Source organism: Lethenteron reissneri, chromosome 22 (genome assembly GCF_015708825.2).
Source record: "Lethenteron reissneri isolate LAM-NWPU_2019-01 chromosome 22, ASM1570882v1, whole genome shotgun sequence".
NCBI classification, from domain to species: Eukaryota; Metazoa; Chordata; class Hyperoartia; order Petromyzontiformes; family Petromyzontidae; genus Lethenteron; species Lethenteron reissneri.
The window spans coordinates 7,944,384-7,970,701 of NC_083800.1; the positions used below are offsets into that span (position 1 = coordinate 7,944,384).

At 48.2% G+C, this 26,318-nt stretch overlaps 1 protein-coding gene across 1 annotated transcript; it reads right to left on the reverse strand.

Moving 5' to 3' along the window:
• Positions 1-3,771: 3,771 nt before the first annotated feature.
• HHEX (hematopoietically expressed homeobox) lies at positions 3,772-25,525 on the reverse strand. Its single transcript, XM_061556500.1, has 4 exons — positions 24,575-25,525; positions 11,642-11,820; positions 8,935-8,985; positions 3,772-8,126 (listed from the first exon to the last, which is right to left on the reverse strand). The coding sequence occupies exons 1-4, from the start codon at positions 25,074-25,076 to the stop codon at positions 7,974-7,976; spliced, it is 885 nt and encodes a 294-aa protein (XP_061412484.1). The 5' UTR covers positions 25,077-25,525; the 3' UTR covers positions 3,772-7,973.
• Between the last annotated feature and the right edge of the window lie 793 nt (positions 25,526-26,318).

Sequence of the window (26,318 nt, forward strand, 5' to 3'; positions counted from 1 at the left end):
CACAAAAATAATATTCAGGGTCTACCTTGGCTCCTCCCACCCTCAACCAGTATATATAAAAATACTGTTTCTTAGAATTTCTCTTACTTGATACAGCTATCGTGCTGTGACGGTTCCACCTGAAGACGGAAGCTTGTGTTGCCTCCGAGACGTCGTGATTTTTATTTTATTTTACCTTTATTAATTTAAATTATTTACCTACGTGACTTTACCGAAAAAACCTAAGAATATGAATCCTTGCAGTCACGAAAGCTTCAAATCTACAGTTACAGTACACAACGTGCTCTACCGGGAACGCTTGTCGTTTGCCGAAAAGCGAATCACCACGAATGTGCCCGATTTCTATCAGTGCTCGTGAGCCGAGCAGGCGCTGAGCCCGGTTCGTTCTTGAATGTAACACACAGTCGAGGAAAACCAAGCGTCGTAGGCTTGGTTTGTGCGTTGGCTACGATAGAGGAGTACAGTCATAAACTTAATACATCTGCGTTGAAACTTTAAATATAAATGTGTCTTTAAGAGCCGCCACTACCCGACACAGCCAATTAGTAAGGTTTGTCACGTCAACAAAACACGCAAATTCGTTACTAGTACGGCACAACCGGTGTGTTGGTGAGTAAATTGTAAACGTTGTGGATTTACTCACCATCACACCCGTGTGCTCAACTAGTAACTAATTGTCACGCTTTATTTAGGTGACAAATTAAACAAATTGGCTGTGTCGGGTGGTAGCGGCTTTTAACGACGCATTTATATTTACGCGGTCTAACCTAACAAAAAAAATCTGTTATGAATATCAAGCTTCCTTCGATTCGGCTCTCCATGAACGCAGACATCGTGATATTGATCTTCTTGGTTCTTTCGGTAAAGTCACGTAGAAGGGAAATAATAAAATAAAAAAATAAAACATAAAAAATATAATAATAAAATAAAATAAATATTACTTTATTATTTCCCTTCTACGTGACTTTACCAAAAGAACCAAGAAGATGAATCGCAGTCACGAAAGCTTTACATCGAAATTGAAATCGTGCTATTGCTTAACGCGTCGCGTGGGACGTGTCTAAACAATCATCGGCGTGGTAGGACTTAATAAGCATTAGAACGACGTGGGGGATGGGGGGGTGAAGTAGTAACATCGGTAAACGCGGAAAGACGGAGCCGCAATGATGGGTCGTGCGGACCGTAGTTTGGGCCAAACGCAGAGAGAGAGAGAGCGAGCGAGAGAGCTACCGGAGGCAAACGCCGCTCAGCCAACAGAGAGACTGGAGCGCGCTCACACCGGCAAGGTGGAGTTTGGATCGGTGCAAACGCAAGAATATTGAGCTCTCTCACGACAAAGCACGCTCGTGTATATATATTTTAAAAAACGCAACTTATAACGGCCGCCGCGTCAATTCTGCGGATCCAAAACATCGATCCATGCGTGCGAACGTTTAAACAGATAAAATAAAATATAACCCCAAAAGGGGTTTTAAATGGGTTCACCATTTGTCGCAACGTGAACTCGCCGATACATCCGTAAGCGCGTTGTTAGCGAGCGCCTATTGAGGGCGGCGAAGCAACTACCACAAGGGGTGGAGGTTGCGTCCACAAACGAATTCCCGACCTCCTTGTACCCCCCCCCCCCCTCAGCGATTGTGCATATGCGTTCGCTCACTTGCACATCAACATTTGAGGCTGAGTGAACCTATAGGAGAGACGCGGATTTGTTCAGATAATGATTGCACGCTTGATGGATGCAGGATCCAACGAACCGATGGACTTGATTGTAAAATATAAAATATATTTATTTAAATGCGGTGATACGGTTAAGAATATATTTTAATTTATAGTTATAGAATATCAATATTTATTGAGTCCAATAAATGATCAAATATAAATACATATTTATTTAAGTATATATTCACGTTAATTTATAAATTATAAAATGTGTTTTTATCCACTTCAATGTAATACGGTTGACATAACATGTGTTTCATCAGCACAACTGATTGCTGAGCCAAGCTTGGTGGTGTTCATTCAGACGCTGTCTTTCCGACAGACCTGTTCTTCACCTGAGGACGGCTGCTTGCGTTGTGGCCGAAACGTCGTGAGAATTGTATTATTTTTATGTTTTATTTTTATTATTTTATTATCTCCATTCTACGTGACTTTACCGAAATAACCAAGAAGATGAATCCCTGCAGTCACGAAAGCTTTAAATCCAAATTCGTGTGATAGTTGATACGTGATTCGTTCCTTCGTTTCTCAATCCGCTTCTCCTGGTGAGGATCGCGGCGGCAGCGTGTTGAGTCGTGGCGGTCCGGACCTCCCTTTCCCTCGCGACAGACTCCAGCACTATACACTACTACACTACACTATACACTACACTATACACTATTACACTACACTATGCACTACTACACTACACTATACACTACACTATACACTACTACACTACACTATCCACTACTACGCATTGCACTATACACTACTACACTACACTATACACTACTACACTACACTATGCACTACCACGCATTGCACTATACACTACTACACTACACTATACACTACTACACTATACACTACTACACTACACTATGCACTACTACGCATTGCACTATACACTACTACACTACACTATACACTACTACACTACACTATGCACTACTACGCATTGCACTATACACTACTACACTACACTATACACTACTACACTATACACTACTACACTACACTATACACTACTACACTACAGTATACACTACTACACTACACTATGCACTACTACGCATTGCACTATACACTACTACACTACACTATACACTAATACACTACACTATACACTACTACACTACACTATACACTACACGATAATGCACTGCACTATACACTACGAGACACTAAATATACTTAAAGCCTTCGTGGCTGCAGGAATTCATATTCTTTGGGTCTTTCGGTAAAGCCACGTAGATAGAAAAAGAATAAAAATATCACGACGTTTCGATCGCAACACAAGCAATCGTCATCAGGTGAAAAATATCACATTTTTATCCACGAACGTCAGTTTAACGCCACACTTATATGTACGCGATCTAACCGAAAAAAATAGTGGGGATGGAGCAGTTGTTCACCCATATTTCACCACGCTGGTCAGTGCGGGTTTGCTTCGTGTGTGGGAGACGCCGCAGGACCGATAGGTTTGGATTCCACTCGCCACTGATGTTAGCCGTGGGCAAGAAACGAACTCGCGTTGCCGTGATGCAGCTTTGCTATCCGCTACACCACCGCATCTCCAGATTATGCACACGTGTATAGACGACATTAGTACGTTGATTAACACACGTGTTATTTTATAGAGATATATTTCCGTATGTATATATACGTAGCAGGCTATCTGCCCCATGGATCGTGATGATATAAACGTTAAGGCATATTGGCCTATTAAGGCATGCAGGAAAATGGACAAAGGTATTAATTTAGTGGTAAAATGAACCCTTGTTTGATTCGTGCTTAAGTTTCTTTTTGGGATATGTCGTGGAGGTTAAAAGTAATCTTTCAAATGGCTACCACTCCACGAGCCGACAGGGCAAATGAAATAAAGTTGTTACGTAATGTGCAAATATGGCAATGGGATTGGTTGACATTATACCTCCACGATCTAACCCGCACTAAAAAAAACTCAAATATAAATATATATATATGACCTTGTATTGTATATTTGCGTGTTTGTTGCGCGTGTTAACTTATGCGAAATTAAAATTATCCAAAAAAATATATGTGGGCAAAAAAAAACAAGTTTATTTCGTAAATAATAAAAAAGCACGTTTTGTACACCACCATACATTCATCACAGCATTTAATTTAACCACTACGTATGTACAGTACATGACGACACAATCTTGTGTAATTACGAATTATACTGGTGGCTGCCAGATGATAAGGCACACATTATGGATCTAACACTGGGTGCATATCTATCTGTGTGTGAGCGTACACAACAGATGTCCTGAAAATGAATACCTGCTATTCACTTGACCCATCCCCATGTATTACGCTCTCTGATTAGTACGGTTGGCTACGTACGGCGCGAAAGAAGTTCAACATCATGCATGATACAAAGTTTTCCATTTTCGTTCGCGAGAATGTCATGAATATTTGGCCAAACACTCTCATCTATCTATTCCTTATCTGGAAATAAAACTCAACACATTACGCAATAACACAGTGTGTTGCATTTGTGTCTTAATTGGTGCAGCTGCCAACTCAGCATCGCCAAATCATCTATCCTCGTCACAAGCCCTTAATTCGTACGTGGAATTGATACCAGATCATCAGCACCGTGTAGCCATTTGTGAACAGCGTCCTGTAGATACAGCAGCGTCATCACAAAAAAAACTGTCCCAATTCATCTTTAGTCTTTCAAGGAACACGGGGATTGTGACAAAGTGTGGGTGCCACATCTGGGCTGTTCACGGTCGATGGGGCATATAAGCAGTCGATCCAATCCGTGCTAGTTGTCCCTCGTGTGTTCAGGCTCACTGGTACTAAAGTTCCGGAAAAAAATATATTAAGCGCACGGTGTCCTCAAACCTATTGTCGAATTGCAGGAGGCCTCACGCCATCTGACAAATGCTTGACAATTCCATGAATCATTATATACAACTTGGGATAAATTCAATAAAAAATTATATAACAAATAAGAGGTATTAGTTTTGGGGTATCTCTCATATAAATTATGTGTAAATGCTTACACGTGTGCATGTGTGTATGTAAATATATGTAAAATGATACTGATTTGGTTTTGATATAGCCATCCTCCGACACGTCGCAGTGCATCAGGAGCGCTTGACATCTCACATCTCGACACATTTGAAAGGGGCACCTCCAGCAGCAGCAGCAGCTGTCCCTGTACGACACAAAGGCTTAACTCAGCCAGCACCTGGCCTGCAAACGGGCACTACACATCTGCCAAGTATACCTACGTAGCTTGCACGCGTGAACAAAGGTCAGAACATCTACACGTTTTGGAGTTGCGGTGATAGCGGACGGGTGCGTGTAGAGTGCTCGATGATGTCAATAACGCACGTGGTTTTAACTGTCCTAAAATATCCACGTTTGTTTGGAAATAAAACCTCAAAGGTCTTCAGTGTCGGCTCATATTCGTCACGCGTTGAAACTCACAGCCATTTGCTATACCCACGCCCCAAACCAGATGATTCCGCACCATAGGGTGAATTATATCTCATCATCTTTACAGTACAAAAACATCGTACTGTACTGTGTTAGTTTAATTACGAATGTACATATACACAACACATCAACTGTACACATTTAAAACCAAAAAAACTGATTTTATGACAAAACGGAAACCCATTCATAGCTCATAGTTTTATACCACCGGTGTCTTCGATTGGAGAAAATGTTGCACGACAATTCTCCGTCTGGTCAATTTATCACACAGTTCATACACAAAAACCCATAAACATTCAAGCTGTTCAATAACAGCCCATACAGGCTACCTGAACATCCATCAACACTACCTGAAAATTACACATCGCCTGAACATTCGAGAATTGTGTCAAAACGTTGGAGACATCCCACAGTCGCCTAGACATTACAGGGACTCTTCTACTTACAAACATTCGACTTACGAACTTTCAGAGATACGAACAAATCTGTCCGTATGTCCAGTTGCCTGTTCGGTCCGAGAGTCGTAAGTTCAACCACCACGCAATAGATGGCGGTGGTGGCATCTACATCTGCAGAACGTGAAGAGCCAGGGGCATCTACATCTACAGGAGATTATACAACGAAAAGCCATTCCCCGTGTTGAGTGTACATGGCGTACAACATGTTTGGAATCGACAGGGGTAAAATTGGACTAACGAACAATTCGATTTTCGAACAGACCTCTGGAACCTAACTCGTTCATAAGTAGAGGAGTCCCTGTACACGTTTTTATTTGTCTCTGTGAAGTGTTCTCCAGGGTGGTCCAAAAGTCAGGACACGTGTAGGGTTGTTATTATAATTATTTCAACAAATTACACGGGGTTCTAAAGAATTCCATTAACATTAATGCACGATGAATACAATTCTCGTTTGAAGTGAACGTAGGTCTTCCCCCCCCGCCCTAAAGATGACAGGCGTGTAATCTTTCAACATTCATCAATTATGTTTTGTCTCAATTCACTCCGGGTTCTTGGTCGAGTTTTTGTAAACAACGAATTTCAGTTGACCCAACAGTACGGAGAAGAAAAATCGATATGAATAATGTTAAACGATTAAATATTAACTTAAATAATACGCAAGTAAAATGTTTGGATGCCTGTGTTGAAATAAATTAAACCTCCCTATGTGTCCTGACCATTGGCCTACCCTCTATGTGAAATAGTAGAGAAGTTTTGGAACAAGTCACACGGAATGTACCTGATCTCGGAAGCTAAGCAGGGTTTAAGCCTGAATATTGCTTTGATGGGTGACCGCATATGCACAAGCAGGTGCTATAGGCGACGCGACATTGTGGAGCGGCACATTGTTGTACTGCACTATATCCTGTGTCTATGCCCACCCACCTTCTCCAACCTGCACGTACAAACGTGGTGATAGGTTGTCACGGATAATGATCCCCTGTACAGCCTGGACGGACTGTTGGGGCAAGTGCTGGCACGCAGCACGAATGGGCTGGTCGCCTACACCATGCTCTTCCGCCTTTGTCTCCCCAGTGCTCATGTTTACACACCGCACGAGTTTACACACGGTACTCGTCTAAGGCCGAGTTGACCTCAGGGAGGCCCATATGTGGGTCAACAGCCCTCAGGGCCCACAGAGGCTCTCATCTAGCAGTGGATTAACGAAAGGGCTGCACATTGTACATTGAATGTAAAAGGCTTGAATGGGCAATGCTCGACACTCGGCGGAACCTGAAAGTGATCAGAATGTGTGAGACGAGACGAAAATGCTGCGTGCATCGACCGTGTAAATGTACAACGCAATGTACAGGCCAACGACAAATAATAATAATTATAATAATAAACAACAATTAAATCAACTCCGTACATATAAAGTTGGTGCTTAATGCTATGGAATATTGAATGAAACAGCACGACAAAAGCGCTCGAGAGGAGCAACACGTGATTGCCAACAATCGAACCGGGTTCATCCTCTCCACCCGACGACTTTGTGCGAAAGAGATGCAGGCACAAAAGCAAAAAGGAGAGGTTCCTTTAACACTGTCCGCACTTTACACGCGCAGGGACTCTCCCACGAGCACGTTAGGTGAGTTACAGCAGCAAACATCGCGCATACTCAATAATGCTCAATCGTTATTAAAAAAATAACTATTTGCTGTACACGGCGGATACTGCGTCGGCAGTGGTGCACAAGCGCAAATAATAATACAAATAAAACTCAACACATTTGTCCATGCCAGCGTGGCCTTAAAAGGAAATATATATGTATAGCACATGAAGAAGGGCCATTGCCCGAAACGTCACCCATTATACACGCTTCCTTGTTAGACCACGGAGTTATTGACGAACGAGTTGAGTTTGTTGTTATTTATACCTCACATGGCGTTGATGTTCAGCAATAATGAGGCGTGGGCATTTGGGTCGTGAGGAGTCGAGTCTTGAGAAGCCCCGATCTCCGTAGCTCTGCACAATATTTGTTTCTGCCACTTTCCAATTGACGTGTTCCTAGAAATTCCCAGCACGTGCTGCGTGTCACCTCTTGGTTGTACCTCTTCGTTCCAGTAAACGTACGAGGTTTCGTATGTGCACGAGATGCCGTCATTGGTACGCTGCCGGGCCAGTGGTACAACACAGTGGCTCCAACAATACAATACCATGAATTATACCTTCCGACGTGAGTCCATGGTTTAGCTCAGGGGTGCAGGGTGGTTGCTGGTGGTGGTGATGGTGGTGGGAGCCAAATTACAATTTGGTTGTGGAGGGGGGTGTGATGGGAAGGGCGGTGAGTAGAGGCACTCCTTAGTTGGGTTCATCCACGTCCACATCTTCGTCGCTATCGTCAGAGGAGACGGTGGGGGGGCTGTCGGAGCGACTGCAGTCCGAGGGGGGCCCGCAGGGATCGGCTCTGGCTCCGGATTCTCCAGACTCCACTTTGCCGTCTGACGGAAGTTCCTGGTGAAGATGAGATTGAGGGCGTGTTCATTGCGATTACGTGAGCACATGGCTTGTTTGAGCACGTGGAGTGAGCATGTGTTCAGAGAGAGCACGTGGCTTTATTGAGCACGTGGTTAGGGTTCAGAGCACGTGGTTAGTGAGCACGTGGTTAGAGTGAGCAGCACATGGCTTGATTGAGCACGTGGAGGGAGCATGTGTTCAGAGAGAGCACGTGGCTTTATTGAGCACGTGGTCAGGGTTCAGAGCACGTGGTTAGAGTGAGCAGCACATGGCTTGATTGAGCACGTGGTTAAAGGGAGCACTTGTCGAAAGAGAACACTTGTTTATAAAAAAGGACGTGTTTAGTGTGAGCACGACCAGAGTATAGACAGTTAAGATTGAGCACGCAATTATTTTGAACACGTGTGGTTAGAGGGAGCACGTGGTGTTAATGATCACAAATCCTAGCCACAGCTAATATCAAGAGGACCTGGAGTGCTATCTGACTCCCACCCCCTCTTCATCAACCCACACTGACCAGCATGGGGGAAGTATGGCCAAACCCCGCGTGACCTAACACGGCGTGAGGCCCGTGCGTACACACGTACGACGTTATACGGTCCATATAAGCCATTTTAAGAAGCATCGACGCCGACTTGTAAAATGTGTCATGTGTACTATTTTATTATTCATTTCATTCGCCCGCCCACAATCCGTTTGTTTTACTGCCGCCTAAATGCGTTCCAGTAAAAAAAAGAAGAGAGCGGAGCAAACGTAGGAGGAGGAGGAGGCTGCTCGTAAAGAGCCGAGTCGCCGAGACTCTCACCTGCTTGAGTCGCCGCCACTTCGCCCTCCTGTTTTGAAACCAGGTCTTCACCTGCATTCGTTCGCGCACACACACACGCACACACACGCACACACGCGCACACACACACGCACACACACACGCGCACACACACACATGCGCACACACGCGCACACGCATTCCGTGAGCGGACACTTGTGCACGTGTGCACTGTAGGTATGCGTGCACCGTATACAAAGCGGTGCCGTGCTACGAACCCGGCGAAAATGAGTTCGATTCCAGCTCATGGCCAACACCAGTGAAGGATATCAGAACCGGTCCTGGGCATCCCCTAGGTCGACTCAGCCTCAAATAAGTACCTGGTGTGGTGTCTAATCATCGCCATTAGGAAGATAAAGGTGACTGGGCGTGGTTCTGGTCACCTAAAACCTCGTGTGCCACCATTCCTGCCTTCATAGGTGCTCGCGAACAGCACTTGACCCAAAAGTCTGTTAAGGCTATACGGAAGACCTTTCGTCTTTAACTGTACATACAACTCGATATTTGCATGCTCTTGCACGATACGCCTTTTTCAATGTTTACCAATATTTTTCGAATTCAAAAGTATTTTTTTACGCACTGCACTTGCCTGATGATTGGTAAACACCCCCCCCCCCCCCCCCCACCATGTAAACAACATCGTATCAACTTAAAATGGAGGTTTTGAGTTGCTGCCTTTGATTGATCCACCGCTGAATGAAGACGCCCCCACGCCTTTCGTTCATGGGGTTATTTTGACCATACTTCACCACGCTGGTCAGTGCGTGCTGGTGACGGACGGAGAAGGGGGTCGGAACCGGTTAAGATGTCGACCGCCATTTTTTTTTTGCCGTGGCCGGGACAGTAACTCCGGTCGCTGGATTCGCAGCGCAAGCGCGCAAACTGCTGTGTCACCGCTCGCCCACTGCAGAGTTCTCTCTCCAACTATGACAGATGCACAAGTCTGCGATCCACGGCAGTGGATTACGAGTGAAAGAAGTCCGAAGCTTGAGTGCAACAACTTCAAATGCAATCCCTCGTAATCCTTTGTAACTGGACTGTGCGTGCATTCAATATGACCAAATCACCCAGAATGCACCAGTGACCTCGTCAAGATCTCAGTAGCTAAGCGGGTTGGAGCCTCTGAAGTGCTGGGAAGGGCGATCCACTGCGCATGACAGGTTGCGAAAGGCGACGTGGCAGTCACCAGAGTGCAGTGCATCAATATCCAGCACCGCGAGTAGTTTACCGCACACTTCACCGCACTCCTGTGCTCTCACGTCTACGCCCTCCTCCGGCCTTCCCCAACCCGCGTGCTGACCAGCGTGGTGTAGTGAGCTCGTAACGACCCGCACGGCATGGGGAGACCCTCACGCAGCAGTGGATTGTCACAAGGCGCCGCCGCACATGCGGTGGGCATTGGCACGCACAGGTACCGATCACCCTAATGCGAGAAGTCGGCTTGTTGACAAACTCAAGCAAGAACCGACACTCGCTCAAAGAGGAATTGTTAACTTCTTGTTTCCCGTGAGAAAATAACAAGGGTGGGCCACGCGCCGAAACCCTCGGCAGCAAATCATAAAAACTGCGAAAAAAAGTGATAACCCACGACAAGCTCCAGTGCAGCAGCAGCAGCAGGCTTCCCCCTAACCCAGTCAGATCCACGTCCACATCAAACACATGATTTGGCAATTGATGCTGCTGCTGCTGCGTTGGCAGTGGTGCACAAAAGACAAAGACCCCCGTGTAGCCTGAACAGAATGTTGGGACAAGTGTCGTTAGCGAGCAACTATGAAGACGGGCACGGTACACGAGGGGGTAGGTGGCCAGCACCACGCCCGGTCCCATTAGTCTCCCCAGTGGCGATGTTTGCACATTGCACTAGGTACTCATTTGACCTACGAGAGACCCGGGGCTGGCTCAGGTAATTGTCACTCGTGTTTGCCACGAGCGGGAATCGAACTCGTGTCGCTGGCTTCATAGCACAGCGCGCTAAACGCTACACTACCGCTCCGCACACGTAACACAAACAACAACAACAATAACAAATGAAACACATTCGCCAACGATAACGCTGCGTGCCCTTAAGTGGGACATATATAAATTATATGCGTACACATTCCACTCTGTCCTTGCGTACGATGGCAGCAACATGGTCGAGGAGCTGAATGGCAATGTTGATGCCCGCTAGCGACGACGAGAGGGCTTCAGGCGAGAGTTGGAGCAGTTTGGCTGCTCTTGCTCTGTCGTAGGAGCGCAGACTACAGCGAGTTTACCGTAAGTTTGGGTTTCATGGCCACAATCGCACTGTGTGGCTTGTCTTTAATGCATCCCCATTGGTTCTCTCTCTCTCTCTACGGTTCTCCAAGTATATCCACGTGTCTCTATGGATTTCACAACATGGCTCCATAGTTTGGGGGTGCATGTTGACGTCCCGTTGCGGTCGATGGTGACGGCTGTGTCTTCGAGGAGCAATGTCAACGCCGGGAGGGAGAGGGGGGGGGTGGCGTGCGACGTTTGGGGGGGTCTCGCACGAGGCGTTTAAACGTTGGGACGTCCGCGATCTTCCAACGCGAGAATCGATTCGTCTAAACGCCACGCACGCTGCGTCCTGTTCCGAACGTAGCGACAACATCGGCAAAACCCGCGGATTCCAACAGCCACCGCCGCTTCTCCCCTCCCTCCACCTCTCCCCTTCCCCGCCCCTCACCTGTCGCTCGCTGAGCTGCAGCAGCTTGGCCAGGCCCTTGCGTTCGCCGGGGGAGAGGTACTTCTGCCGCTCGAACTTGCGCTCCAGCTCCACGGTCTGCTCGCTGCTGAAGCGCACCTGGCCGCCCTTGCGCTTGTGTGCGGGCCGCGGCAGGAAGGGAGCCCACAGCAGCGGTTTGCCTGCAGCGCCACGCGGGAGTTACAGAAGACTCTGTAGCGGTCGTGCAGCGGTCAGCGCTACGCTGCGCTGCGAACCCGGCGACGCGGGTTCCATTCCCGATCACGGCCAACACCCAGCGACGATTATTTGAACCTGGTCCTGGGCCTCCCCTAGGTCGACTTAGCCTAAAAATGAGTAGCTGGTGCGGTGTGTAAGCATCGCCACTGGAGAGACAAAGGCGGCCGGGCGTGGTGTTGGTCACCCACCCCCTCGCATGCTGTGCCGGCCTTCATAGGTGCTCTCTAACAGCACTTGCCCCAACAGTCTGTTAAGGCTATAACGGGGGAACTTTGTCTTTGTAATGCACACACCCCCTCGTGTGCTGTGCCGGCCTTCATAGGTGCTCTGTAACAGCACTTGCCCCAACAGTCTGTTAAGGCTATACGGGGGATCTTTGTAATGCACCCACCCCCTCGTGTGCTGTGCCGGCCTCCATAGGTGCTCGCTAACAACACTTGCCCTAAATGTCTGTGAAGGCTACACGGGGGGCCTTTGTAATGGTTAACACACAATGGCGATCGGGTGTGTGCTCACACTACCTCTGAGTTGGCCTTGGTAGGTACTCGCTAACTGTATACGATGACACGGTGAGTCTTAATAAAGTTGTTCACGCATACCACAGTTTATGAATGATTAAACGTAATTAATTGTCGATCAGAGTGCTTATTATACTGCATCCACGGAAGTGAACACACCGATATATGAACACCGCAAATATATGCAGCACCACACGTGTGTAGTTTATATACGAGGGGTCGGTTAACCAAAATAACGAGAAGAGCCAATTTAGTTCCAATTCGGGAAACAACTCAGCACTATTTCAAGAGCCGCAGCAATTCTAGATTTGGAGTTTTCGTGACTGCAAGGAACCAAAGAGTATGATAGGCGCAGCAACGCACGCGAATGCGAGACGGTGGGGTACAGTATGCTTCAAAATAATGTTAACATTTAGATATTTACGCGATCTAACAAAAAAAAAACTCTATTATGGATGATATTGGTCGCGAAAACCTACGTGTTCAACTTGTATGGGACCATCGTTTTGAACGTAAAAGAACGGATAACAGTTCAAACAGTCAGAGTCTCCAATTGTTCGTCATCATTGTCAACACGTGCCTGGAATCTTCTCCAGATGGTCTCCAGAGCCCGGAGGCACATTTCTTGTGGTATTGTTGCAAATTCTCAGAAGTGTTCACATTTCTTTGAAGCACGCTGTATATACCTACGTGTAGTATAGCGTGTATAATGTATATGGCACGTAGGGGGAGCGGTGGTGTAGCGGTTAGCGTGCTGCGCTACGAACCCCGCGGCTCGAATTCGATTCCCGCTCACGGCCAACATCAGTGATGATTATTTGAACCGGTCCTGGGCCTCCCCTAGGTCGACTCAGCCTCGAACGAGTGTGTAAAAACATAGCTTAGTGTTGACCACCCAACCACCTCGTTTGCCGTGCCGGCCTTCATAGGTGCTCGCTAACAGCACTTGCCCTAGCAGTCGTTTAAGGCTACAACGGGGGTAATCTTTGTCTTTGGTATGTAGTAGAGGCGGGTGCGTTTGCTGTGAATTGTGGGCAAGAGTGGTCAAAAGCTATGCCGATAACGCGTGGGAGGCTTTGACCCGGCCCTGTGGATTTGCAAACGGGATGCGGGACTTATATAATCTGTTTGTATCTCTGCCCGTGGTAGTCCTCGTGGGTGGAGCGGGTGTCATCATCAGTGGTTGTTATTCAGTGCGCCATGCTATGAACCCGGTATCACAAGTTGCTCGTCGCTTTCCTAGCCAGGGATCATAGAGCACCCGCGGTCAGAAGTGAGATCTCAAATCGGGCCTGGGACCCCAACACGTTCTTTCACCAACCGGCACTGACCAGCGTGGTGAAGTATGGTCCAAACAACAAGGCCCTCCCTCCACCCCCATCCGCCAACCCCCCACGAATCATACGGTGAAAGGTGGGTATGTTACCCTGTAACTTGCACTGTTAGTGGATTAACATCGACCATTAAAACTTATTGGTTCTTTCGGTAAAGTCACGTAGAAGGGAAATAATGAAATAATAAAAATTAATAAAATAATTCTCACGACTTTTCGGCCACAACGCAAGCAGCCGTCCTCACGTGAAGAACAGATCTGTTCGGGAAGACAGCGTCTGTTTTATTTGTATTATTTTATTACTTCCCTTCTACGTGACTTTACCGAAAGAACCAAGAAGATGAATCCCTGCAGTCACGAAAGTTTTAAATCGAAATCGACCATTAGAGTTGTTGTTGTTGGTGTTACTCTCGTTGCAGGGCAATCAACGCTCTTTCCTTCCGATGTCAGGACGCCACTGGAGCTGTGGACTTTTCTCAATTGAAAAGTTATTTCTTCAGAACTGCTTTTTGTGTTTAGTGTGTTGTCCTTCCCCCGCTTAGCACGGTTGGCTACGTACGGTGCGAAATAAGTTCATATACATAACGCGCTTCATGCATTATTATTTTTAAGTAGACCATTTCACGACCAAATAAAAATGTGTAACTTTTACACCTACAAGTACATTATGTTGCTGTTAACAATCGCGATACGAAAACACATAGCTGTGGTTTCATCAGAGACCCGTGCATTATTTCAACGTGAATTATAATAACAACAATATACACATCGGCAAACTATCTATGGAATGCAGCATGCAATATTCCAAACTGAGCACCATACGATACGGTACATGCAGGATACATAAACACATAACACAAATGAAAGCAACTCAACACGATCACCAAAAACACTGTGGCCTTAAAAGTAAAATATATAATAGGCGACGTTTCAGGTAATGGCCCTTCTTCAAAGCGCAACAAATATGTTTTGTGTGTACAGTTGTCCTTCCTCGTGCCTCCGATTAGCAACGGTTGGCTACCGTACGGTGCGAAAAAAGTTCAACGCGCATGCGTTCACATACGACGAATGAAGCTCAAAAAAATGAACACCACGCTCTCAATCTAAAACTGCGACCTTCAGCTGGGGGGAGGGTGGTGAGGGTGGTGACACACGCTCTCTGCATCATCAGCACCTTTGGTGGTCACTGTACGTTTCGAGAATTGCAAAAGCAGCACAGAACACGACAGCTCTGGCGAGCGACAACTCCGTTTCTGTACCCACCCCACCCCCGTGCAATTGCAGGCGCGCGGCTTCCGCTTTTCCTGCAGGTGCTTCCTCCTCTGCTTTTATCCTCTTAGCGCACGACTGTTTTCTTTGAGATATATCGCAGTCCTCCACCACCACCTCCTCCTTTGTCATGTTTTGTCCGGGTCATAATCGTATCGGGTTCCACCACAGTTTCTGCAAACGCCGCGGATTACCGCTGCTGCTGCTGCTGTTGCCTGCTGTCGTGACCGACTTAGCTGATCTACGACTTACTCACGACACGGCCCACGAGTTTCCTGCTGCGAATCGCTTTGGGATGTTCTGTGTTCATATGTTGTTTGTTGCGGTTGCACCCGACTTAATAGCCGCATGGCTCACAGGGCTATACCTAATAAATGAAACTTGAACAAATAGCTCCCGCTCGCATACACGGCAATGGGATGGGGTGACGCATGTTCCGCCAGACGAGCCTCCCTCCACAAATAAACAAACACGCACGCACGCCGATGCGACTATGCTCGTTATTTATTACAAACCGGCTGGTGAGTGGGTGGCTGGAGAAGGGGAAGCGGCCACGTGTCGTAGGTGGGCGCAGCAAAGCGAGACGAGGGCGAGTTTCCAGCATTCGCCAGGGTCACGGATAAATTCGCCGCACGCAATCGCGGTGGTGATGATCCGTGGATCAATATACCCCCCAAGCAGAGCTTCACAGACTTCTCTCCCCCCATCATCATCACCCCTCCACCATCACCCCCACTGGAGGAATCCGCTGAGTTTCTAAAGCTATTTGTCCACAGATGTCCAGGATTTGTGACGGCTGTCACGACGAGTCGATCAATATCGGTTCTTAGGTTCACGATGTCGCATGTACTGTCAAAAGTTGTGAGTTTTCCAAGTGATCCTTATCAGCCACTCGTGGCCGCATCATTCGCCGCAACGGTGAATAACAATCGATCGTTGGATGTAATCGCGATGATTAGTCGAATCGCGAACGGACCGTTTCGTTGCATCGCCCTGCAATGCTTGTACATAGCTCAGTGGGCCGTATCTGGTAAAATAAAAATAAATATGTAGTTTACTTTCGTATAGCTTTTGGTCGTTCACAATGCAAGCAGTCGCCCACAGCAAAAGGTCGAAATTTAATGACAATATTTATCTCTCGCCTTGAAGCAACAGGAGAGCTTCACCATTCTTGCCCGATGAAGCTGATTGTAACGATCAGCGAAACGTCGTACTACACAAATTTAAAATGCTGTTGATTCTCTCTTCAGCACACCAGTGGGCTAAAGAAGTGAATTATTTTGTCCTTTGAAAAACGTGACACCTTTTTACTATTTGGCTTTGTCGGGTGGTGGAGGGTTACAACACATTTATAAATAACGCGATCTGACCCAAAAACCTATATTATGAGTATTTATCTATTCAACCGCTCCCATTGCAGTACGTGAATAGATATATTCATAACAGATTCAATCCGGGCAAACTATGCAGCGCTGGATCGAGGGACGTTAACAATTGTATCACGAATTACATTCAGCAAGTTATCAAAGGATTTGGCTCTGCGAAGTGCGAAACTAACGAACGAGATGGGAGGGACATTGACGCCGACTCTGCTGCTGCTGATGAGATACTCTGGTGTCGAAACCGGTCCAGAGTTGTCTTTTGATCGCCTTGAATCAATGCTGCCGGAAATGATGCTGCAGATTTGCGATGTGTGAGACGCAATGCTTGGCATTTGTTGTTTGATGCGTAGAGAGACGGCGTATATATTGTATCGCCCCCCCTTAATGCTGTGCGTTTCCGCTCTTCTCAATGTATGCGACGCTAATGATTGACTTATCAGAGTGGTTGGTTGTCTTCTGAGTAAAAGCTGTCCCCAACCATAGCAACGTGCAATACCCAACGCGCTACCCACAACAATATTTGAGAAGAATATTTGGGGAGGGGAGGGGGGGCGAATGGAGTGGTGGGGGCGCAAAGGTTCGCGCACTGCGCTACGAACGCAGCTGAGTTCGATTATCGATCACGGTAACCAGTGATTATCGATCACGGTAACCAGTGATTATCGATCACGGTAGCCAGTGATTATCGGTCACACGGTAAACATCAGTGACTTGAGTTGCAAAGCGAGACCGGTTTCCTCCTCCACCATCTCCCACGCCTTACCCCCCCCCCCCCCCCAGTATATAAACCCGCACTGACCAGCGTGGTGAAGTATGACCGAGTAGCCACAGTGACCGATACACGGCATGATGAAACACGATCAATAGCATCGGTGAAATCGTTGATTTTACACAACAGAAATAATTTGTATTCGGTCACTGAAGCGAAAAAAAAATGTGCGTTTCGGCCTACTCGCCTTTGTCAGCAAAATATTGAGGCTTAGGAGTTAATGAGGGTTAAATGTATTTAGGGGGAGGGACACTCCCTCTGATCCTTTAATTCAACTGTGATGATTGCACTGTGGACGGCTCCGTTTCTCGAGTATAGTTGTTTTGTTGGGAGGAGTGTGACGCTAAAGCGGAGAGAAAGCACATCGAAGCCTTTCAGCGACTACACAAAAAACACAAGTATACACTTGGGACCTCATCGCCTTACAAACGGGGCTCCTATATGGTAGCGATACTCACAATGAGATGTATTTATGACCAAGTAAGAGGCGCGCCATGGTGTCGAGGTCTCTTTTGGAAATTCGCTTATCATAGGCATCCAGTCGTCTGTACTAGGCGTGAATGTAGTACTGTATAGTTTAAAACACATTTCAATATCCCTTTGCATTACAATTTGTCGACTGTTTAATGCACATTTCACCTTGCTTAAATATAATGCGTTAAATATAAATAACATGTTATCGTTTTAATTTGTTAACTGTAGATGTAAATTGTGTTCATAAGATTAACGCGTTCGCCTAATAGTTTGAGGCCTGCTGTTGGCTTTGCACCCTCCTTACAACTTGATTGTATTAAGACAAATTTATTCGCAACCCAATGAACGCCTGTACTTGATTACAAATATGTAAATAATGCATAGCACTCCGCCGATTAATCGATTATTATCAGTGCTTTTTTGGAGGCAGAGGTGATTTAACTTGCTCTGCGCAGCGCGCACATCGAACTACATCTCGACACATGCGTCTACAATAACACTTGCCCCTGAGGAGAACCAACATATACAGTACGCGACGTTTCGGGCCATGACCCTTCTGCATGGCAGATACAAGCATAGAGCAAATGGTCTTACTTCACTTGCAATGGAGGGCTATTTGCCTCAACGGCAGCGTATCATATAATGGTACATTTCCCGAAACGTCTTCTTCTAAGTACGTACCATCTTTGGTTCAGAGTTATTGACAAATGTGTCGAGTCTGATGCTATTATTTGTGACCCTGCACAACTGCCAACGGAGATCATCAACCAACAAACAAAGGAGGTAAGACAAAGACCACCCGTATAACCTGTAACAGACTGTTGGGGCAAGTGCTGTTAGCGAGCACTTATGACAGACCATCATGGCACACGAGGCCAACACCACGGCCGGCCGCCTTTGTCTCCCCAGTGACGATGAATTTACACACCGCACCAGGTACTCATTTGAGGCTGAGTCGACCTAGGGGATGCCCAGGATCGGTTCAGATAATCGTCACTGGGTGTTGGTGGCCGTGTGCGGGAATCGAACTCGGTTCGCCGGGTTCGTAGCGCAGCGCGCTAACCGCTACACGACCGCTCCCCCCACCATCATCACCACCATCATCATCATCACGGCCATCATCATCATCACCACCACCATCAACATCGCAAAAGAGAATTCACTCGGTTATCCGGCGTCGATTGTTTCCCTTCATTGGGCTGAATTGCGGAAACCGCCGCCTCTAATCAGGCGCGCGCACGCACGCGGCCCCGCGGCCCTTGTGCCGGAAAACATTTGAGCAGCATTACCAGCAGATTTACTCCTATCGAGAGCTCAAGGCTTCCTGTATTCTGATTGTGTTGTGTGTGTGTGCCTGGAGTGGTGGTGGTGGTAGAGTTGGCGAGGGGGGGTGGGGTGAGGAAGAAGGTGGGGGTGGAGAGAGAGAGAGAGAGACGGCTGGGAGGTTGTGGACTGGGCTGATGGTGGTGATGGTTGGTGGTTTCTGCTGCTGATGTTGTTGCGAAAGCAGCGGTGAGCCGAGCCCCGGCGAGACCGTTAGTTGCTGGATTGGATGGTTGTCTTGCGCCGTGCAATGCCGGCCCTATCGCTGGATACACATCATCGTCGTGGTCTGTTGTGACATGCCAGCCAGTCCTGCGACACCCACCCACCCACCCACCAACCCCCCTCGCTCCCAGATTGTACCGATAATGATTGTGTTGGGTCGTATGACACCCCCACTGCATCCACCCACCCGCAACAGATTGTGGGGATAGTGTTGTGATTGGTAATGTTACAATCATTATGACTGGAGTGGGTTTAAAAAAACATATATAGATATAACTCACATTATTACATTGCCTATGTGTAGCGATGTTTATTACATATAGCTGCTGTGTCTATGACCCACTGTTTATTGAGAAGCGTCTTGCATGTAAACGCTGAAGCGATGTATTAGTATCTTTAAGGGTGTATTGATGAGATACATTTCCCACCACGTGTTTGATTAAGGGCCGCGAGTTGAGGTATCGTTTTTCATTCGTGCCGCCTGAATGTAACACGGCCACAGTGGCATTCTTATCTGCGTGCAATTTGAATCATCCCCGAAGAATAAATCACATTTCACGCAACGTACCCGTGTTGTACCCGTCCTAAAGCCATGCATTTATATAAACTTTACAACCGCCGCTAGCGCGAATTGCACACAATAAAACCCTACAGCTCACTTATCAATATGAATGGGTGGTGTGAAGAACGAATGCATATTGGATGATTTTACTGTCACTCATTATCAATCCACGGCTGGATGAAGGTATTTTAAAGCTGCCGCTGCCGCTTCTACCTTCTATCACAACCGTGCGAACTCAACTAAAAGCTATTTTACCAGGTAATGCCCACTGAGTTATATATCGTAGCTTTTTTTCAGAAACGACAAGGCCACAAATGATAGCTCAACGAAGTGGCTTATCACGTGGACATTTATAGCAGCCAAATACCCTAAATTGGACAGCCGTGAAAACGAGCGTTATAGCTCATAGGATTCCTCCTGGATAAATATATATTCAGATTCTGATACACGCAGACCTCTCTAAACCAGGTCCTGTATTGAGCAGTACAAGACTCACTGGGTCGCAGCAATATATTTTAAAAGAGGCTGGCATAACTGAGTTGGTTTGGCCAGTACCTGTTTCGCTAGAATGTTAAGTTTTCCAGTTGTGGTAATCATGCGAGGCATCTCGTGTTGAAATGTAAAAATATATAACCATATCACATATATAGAATAGGCAAATGTAAGTGCATGATGTGGACTGTATACGAACACGTCATTTAAATTACATTGCCACAGTTGTAGTCTTGAAATGAATGCGCGTTGAAAAAGCCCGTTTTTTTCAATTCACTTTTGAATATCGGTCATGGGGGATGTTTGGCCATACTTCACCGCGCAGGTCAGTGACGCGACAGATAGACGGTTCCCATTCGGGGCCAGTTGCAGGAATCATTAACCCATTTTTTGTGAGCTGTGGCCGGGGATTCTAGCCTATGGCGCGGGGTTCGTAGCACAGTGCGCTCACCAAAGAGTCGCAATACCAAGAAACAGCAACACGCAATTTGAACTTCGTAACCCCAGTGTGCATTCGTGGAAAGATTGTCACTTTTGCTCAGATTTCCCTTCATTTCTGGCTGAACGCACACGAATGCGCGTCTGACCCATTGTTTGATACGCTGCCTCAACTCAAGAAGTGGAAACACCCGAGATGAGTTGGATACCCGCTATCCAGCGCACGCCGAGTTCCGCATTCACGTGAACTTATCGTCCACGCCATTTAGGTACAGGGCAATCGCGGCGGTTAACCGCTGTCTGAATTCAACATATGATTCCTGTTTTCACAGTCACTTCAATGTTTTGCACCATCGACAGCCGGGCTTATTGACACCAATAAAACCAGTCTTAGATATAGATGTATATGCACCTACCGTGCCGCCACTATTGCAGAGGTAGTGTAGCAGGTAGCGCTACGCTACGCTACCAACCCAACCACCAGAGTTCGACTCTCGCTCACGGCCAACATCAGTGACGATTATCTGAACCGGTTCTGGGCCCCCCCTAGGTCGACTCAGTCTCAAATGAGTACCTGGTGCAATGTGTAAAAACATCGCTACTGGGCAGACAAAGGCGGCCGGGCGTGTTGTTGGCCACTCATCCCCTTGTGTACTGTTCCCACCGTCGTAGACACTCGCTAACAGCACTTGCCCTAACAGTCTGTTAAGGCTATACGGGGGATCTTTGTCTTTGCTACTATTGGAAGGCTCTCACGTCGGGTCGTGAATATGTGCTCTCAATATATCCCACTACGAACGATTATAATAATTATAATGATTTAAGAGAGATGCGACCACCTTGCATTGCCGTCCGTACTTTAAAACCCAGTCAGTCTCACCACGTTACAAAGTGTGATACGGACGATAAACCAATGTATATTACTTAACTGTAAACACATGACACCGTAATATTTTCAGAAGATGAAAATCTCTTTTTCAATCCATTGCTTGGATGTTGAATGAAGGCCGATCCACAAGCCGTGCCGTCGATCCACGCGGGGGGGGGGGGGGGTTGTTGTGGACCATACTTCACTCTGCTGGTCACCGTCGAGTGTTTGGTGATTGGAGACATCCACTCGCCGTGACCGGAAAATCCCAAATCTACCGGGTCCATAGCGCAGTGCAGTAACCACTGCGCCACCACTCTACCATCACAGCGAATATGCTGTCATGCAGCTCAATAAGATGTAATGCAGAATATGTTCAGAATTAACAGTTTCACCGATGGGATACAACCGACGGGATTAATGTTTATAGGGTTTTTAAAAAATGTATTAAGGCCGTGTTTACAATATTGGATAAATATCTTCCAATTAGACTGCAAATGTAATGATACCCAGGTAATAGCGAATTGAGACTTTAAAGCCAATGCCAAGGTGAACCGGCATGGGCTCTACTAATGAAATAAAAACATCGGATATTTGAATTGCCTAATTAATTGCCTAATTAAAATAAGTACCGTCTTAAAAATCACTGCATCTGTTGACAATCCGGTCCCACCACGCTTACAAAACTTACGCAACAAAGTCATATAATTTGCTAATTTAAAAAAGATCATGAAAAATTAGCCGTTTGTTTTTAAGGTGATATATTATCTCTACACGCGAAAAGGCAGATTTGACATCATTAACGTATAGCGAGTAGCACCTATGAAGGCCAGCACGGTGCACGAGGGGGTGGGTGGCCAGCACCACGCCCGACCGCCTTTGTCTCCCTAGTGGCGATGTGTATACACCCACCGCACCTTGGGCTCATTTGAAGCAGAGTCCATTTCAGGGAGGCCCAGGACCGATTTAGATATTCGTCACTGGTGGTAGTGGCCGTGAGCGGGAGTCGAACGCGGGTCGACGGGTTCGTAGCGCAACGCCCTAACCGCTTCACCACCGCTCTCCGCTACCTCCCGCTAATAAGACGCACACACACGCGCGCGCGCGCGAGTACACATACTATGTATCTGGTCGATTGCATGCGTTTAGCGCACAGTGAATTCGTTCTAAGTCAAAATAAGCTGCGCGTGACGGATGCCGTCCAAAACGCATCCGTCAATAACGCCGTGGCCAAAGGAGAGAGTGTATCGAGTAATAGGCGACGCTTCGGACAATGACCCTTCTCAATGAACTTATAATCGCGGGAATGTGATCAATCAACAACTGAGCTGCACGTGACAACTCATCCAATCAGAGATCCGTCACCAGCTGCGCTAATTGGAATGAAGCAAAATCCGCCGTGAGTCGCAGCGCGCGACGACTCCATCGGCGACAGAGTTCCGACATGGAACGCGAAAAGAAAGATTTTACATCGTTAACGTATAGCGAGTAGCACATATGAAGGCGAGGGGGTGGGTGGCCAGCACCACGCCCGACCGCCTTTGTCTCCCTAGTGGCGATGTGTATACACCCACCGCACCTTGTGCTCATTTGAAGCAGAGTCTATTTAGGGGAGGCCCAGGACCGATTCAGATATTCGTGACTGGTGTCCCCTGTAGCCGGGCGTATCCCAATAGGAACCGGCCACGGTGTCATTTGCGGCTTCTGCGGCCGTCTGGAACGCTCTTCCTTCTGATGTTAGGAAGCCACTGGAGCTATGCACTTTTATATCGAGATTGAAAACTCATTTGCGGAGGGAGTTCTACATACATGATACATACATACATGCTACATAAATGCATACATTCTTATCGATATTTTACTTATAGACACAGTTCTGTTTAACTATCCAGGGGAGGCCCAGGACCAGTTGTAATGATACTGCATATATATACAGTACTGTGTATATATGTATAAATTATACTGTACTTAAGAATATCTACATGAGGCTTAAGTCTCGCTTTCAAGGGCGGGTTCCTACCGCTTTGCCGATATTCTGGCCAATTCCCATTCCTGTCTGGGGGCTTCGTGGTGGGACGAAACCCCCCCCAAGATCGCGGAGAAAACCCCTCCACGCAAACGGAGAAACCCCCATCACGAAAACGGAGAAACCCCATCACACAAACGGAGAAACCCTTCCACGCAAACGGAGAAAACCCATCACGCAAACGGAGAAAACCCATCACGCAAACGAAGGGGACAGCAGCAGCATCAACACGAGGATCAGCACTCGGCACTGCCATCGCCTGGCCACACCTCGCAGCGGTGACCCAAGCGAGGTGCTCTCTCGCCAGGCTCAAATCCTCCGCTCAAAGGGTGATTGGTTGTCGTACACTACCAACGACACCCCTCCATCTCACACGCTCGGTGCATCTAATGTGTTAGTCGCGGGCCGCGGCACGCGTTCTGTGTGGATTGCAAGTCCGGTGTGTTTCCACCGCTGTGGCAGCATCATCTAAACACGCGCATTCCCGGTTTCGTTTACTCGACGTCTGTGAAAAATACTGGGCGTCTGTGACGAAAGAGCTTCATAGCTCATCAGATTCCTCCTCCTCCCGTCTAAATGGAGGTTCTGATTCCGATTTCGTACGTAGGCGCTCTCCTTGGGGCGCCACGATGGTGAGACGTTAACTACCTCGCCTGGTATACAGGAGGCCGTGGGTTCGACCTCGACCCTGACGATGCCTGTATATTCGGAGTTTGCGTGTTCTTCCCGTGGTCGCGTGGATTTTTATCCGGGTCTTCCGGTTTTTCCTTCCACAATTCGAATCAACATCACACGTTGAGAGTGTTTGGCTGCCGCGAAACATTTCCACGTGATAAGCCACTTCGTTGAGCTATCATTTGTGGTCAAGGTCGCTTCTGAAAAATATCCATATTATAGCTCAGTGGGCTTTATCTGCTTTAAACTAAAAAAAAAAGCTATAATAGTTGAGTTGTAGTTTCGATCTCACGGGAGGGGAGAGAGGCGGAGAGAGAGGAAGGGGGGTTAGGCGAGACTCACCGAGGTGGTCGTGCCGACCCAGCAAAGGATGCCCGAACTCGAGCGCCGTGCGCGGGTAGGGGTACAGGTGTCCCGGGAAGCCCAGGGTGGCCGCGTAGGCGAGCGGCTGCCCGTGCGAGGGGTACCCGGCGGCCACAGCGGCTGCAGCAGCGGCAGCGGCCGCGTGCGCGTGGTGGCCCGACACGGCGGTCATCTCGCCGTAGGTCACGGGCGCGCTCCTGTAGCCGGGCGTCACGGACGTGAAGGACGAGTTGGGAGACGGGTGCAGGGTGGCGGCCGCGGCCGGAGGGGCCCCCGGTGGCGAGCTCTGGAGCGGCGGCAGAGGCGGCTGGGAAGGACGCCTCCTGGCGCGCTCGTCGGCGCCGCTGGCGCAGCCCACGCCGTCGCGTCTCAGGATGTCCTCGATGAAGAAGGGTGTCGGGTGGGCCACCTGCACCGGGGTCGGCGCGTACAGCGGCACGCGGAGCGGCGCGGGAGGAGGCGACGCGTGCGGGAACTGCATGGCCGTGCTCAACCCCGGGGAGGGGGTGTGTGGGGGGGGGGGAGTCGTCCCGACTGGCGATGGGCGAACGATGCCCCGGGTGGTGACGGGATGGGAGCCGGCGGAGGGTCAAATCCTTCCCCGTCCCCCCCTCACTCTCCTTCCTCGCCTCACCTCACTTGGCTCTGACACTCACCACCACCACCGCCTCCTCCTCCAGCTCGTCACCCCGTTGGCTGTGTTGTTGTTGTTGTTGTCGTCGGGCGAGCGAGCGAGCGAGCGAGGAGCCGTGCCGCGCCAGCGGTTGTTGTGAGCGCGCGGGGCACCACGCAAGTCGCGGTGCGCTGCTTCTGTAGCGCGCGCGCGCGCAGCCGCTCAGAGGCGGAGTTGAAAGCGCTCGTTTCCTTCCGTCCTCGCAAAGAAAGCCAACAACCAGCAGAGTTGCTCCCTCGCCCCTTCTTCTATTGGCTGATGTTTATTTTTTATTTCGCCTGCGCTTCATAATCCGAACCACCCTCCTCCCCCCCCTTCTTCCACCCGACTCTCCTCCTCCTCCTCCGGCTGCTCACCTCCCACCACCACCCCCCAGCCAGTTGTCTATCCGGGGATGAACTTCTCCCGCGATTGTGGCGAGTCGTGACGCGGCTTAGACATATATCTGCCAGACCCGCGCATACAATGGCGATGGGATAGCGGGCGCTGTAACGAAGGCGATCTTTATCAGCCCTTTTGTTTGTCAACCCACGGCTACGACGCACGGCTGTTTGTTGTCGGGCAGTAGGCAAAGTAAAATCAGCAACATATAAAAACAAAGACAAAGATCCCCCGTATAGCCTTAAGCGACTGTTGGGGAAGTGCTGTGAGTGAGCACCTATGAAGGCCGGAACGACACACGGGGAGGTGGGTGGTCAGCACCACGCCCGACCGCCTTTGTCTCCCTAGTGGCGATGTTTGCTACACACCGCACTAAGTACTCATTTGAGGCTGAGTCGAACTTAGGGGAGGCTCAGGACCGGTTCAGGTAATCGTCACCGATGTTGGCCGTGAGCAGGAATCGAACTCGAGCCGCCGGGTTCGTAGCGCAGCGCTAACCGCTTCACTACGGCACTAGCGTAAATGTGTCTGTACGTATCCGTCTGCCCACACGCACAAAACACATGAAGGATTTCTAATACGGCCCTGGTCTGGGAGTGCGTAATTTCAGCAGAGCTCAATCAATACGAACAAAAACTCTGGAGCGGTTTCCACACAAGACGTCTCATC

Excerpts from the sequence above, each read along its gene's own strand:
- HHEX (XM_061556500.1), bottom strand. The coding sequence starts at position 25,076 with ATGCAGTTCCCGCACGCGTCGCCTCCTCCCGCGCCGCTCCGCGTGCCG. Across the intron at positions 8,986-11,641 it reads TGCAGCTCAGCGAGCGACAG|GTGAAGACCTGGTTTCAAAA; the intron begins GTGAGGGGCGGG and ends GAACGAATGCAG. Across the intron at positions 8,127-8,934 it reads AGTGGCGGCGACTCAAGCAG|GAACTTCCGTCAGACGGCAA; the intron begins GTGAGAGTCTCG and ends CATCTTCACCAG.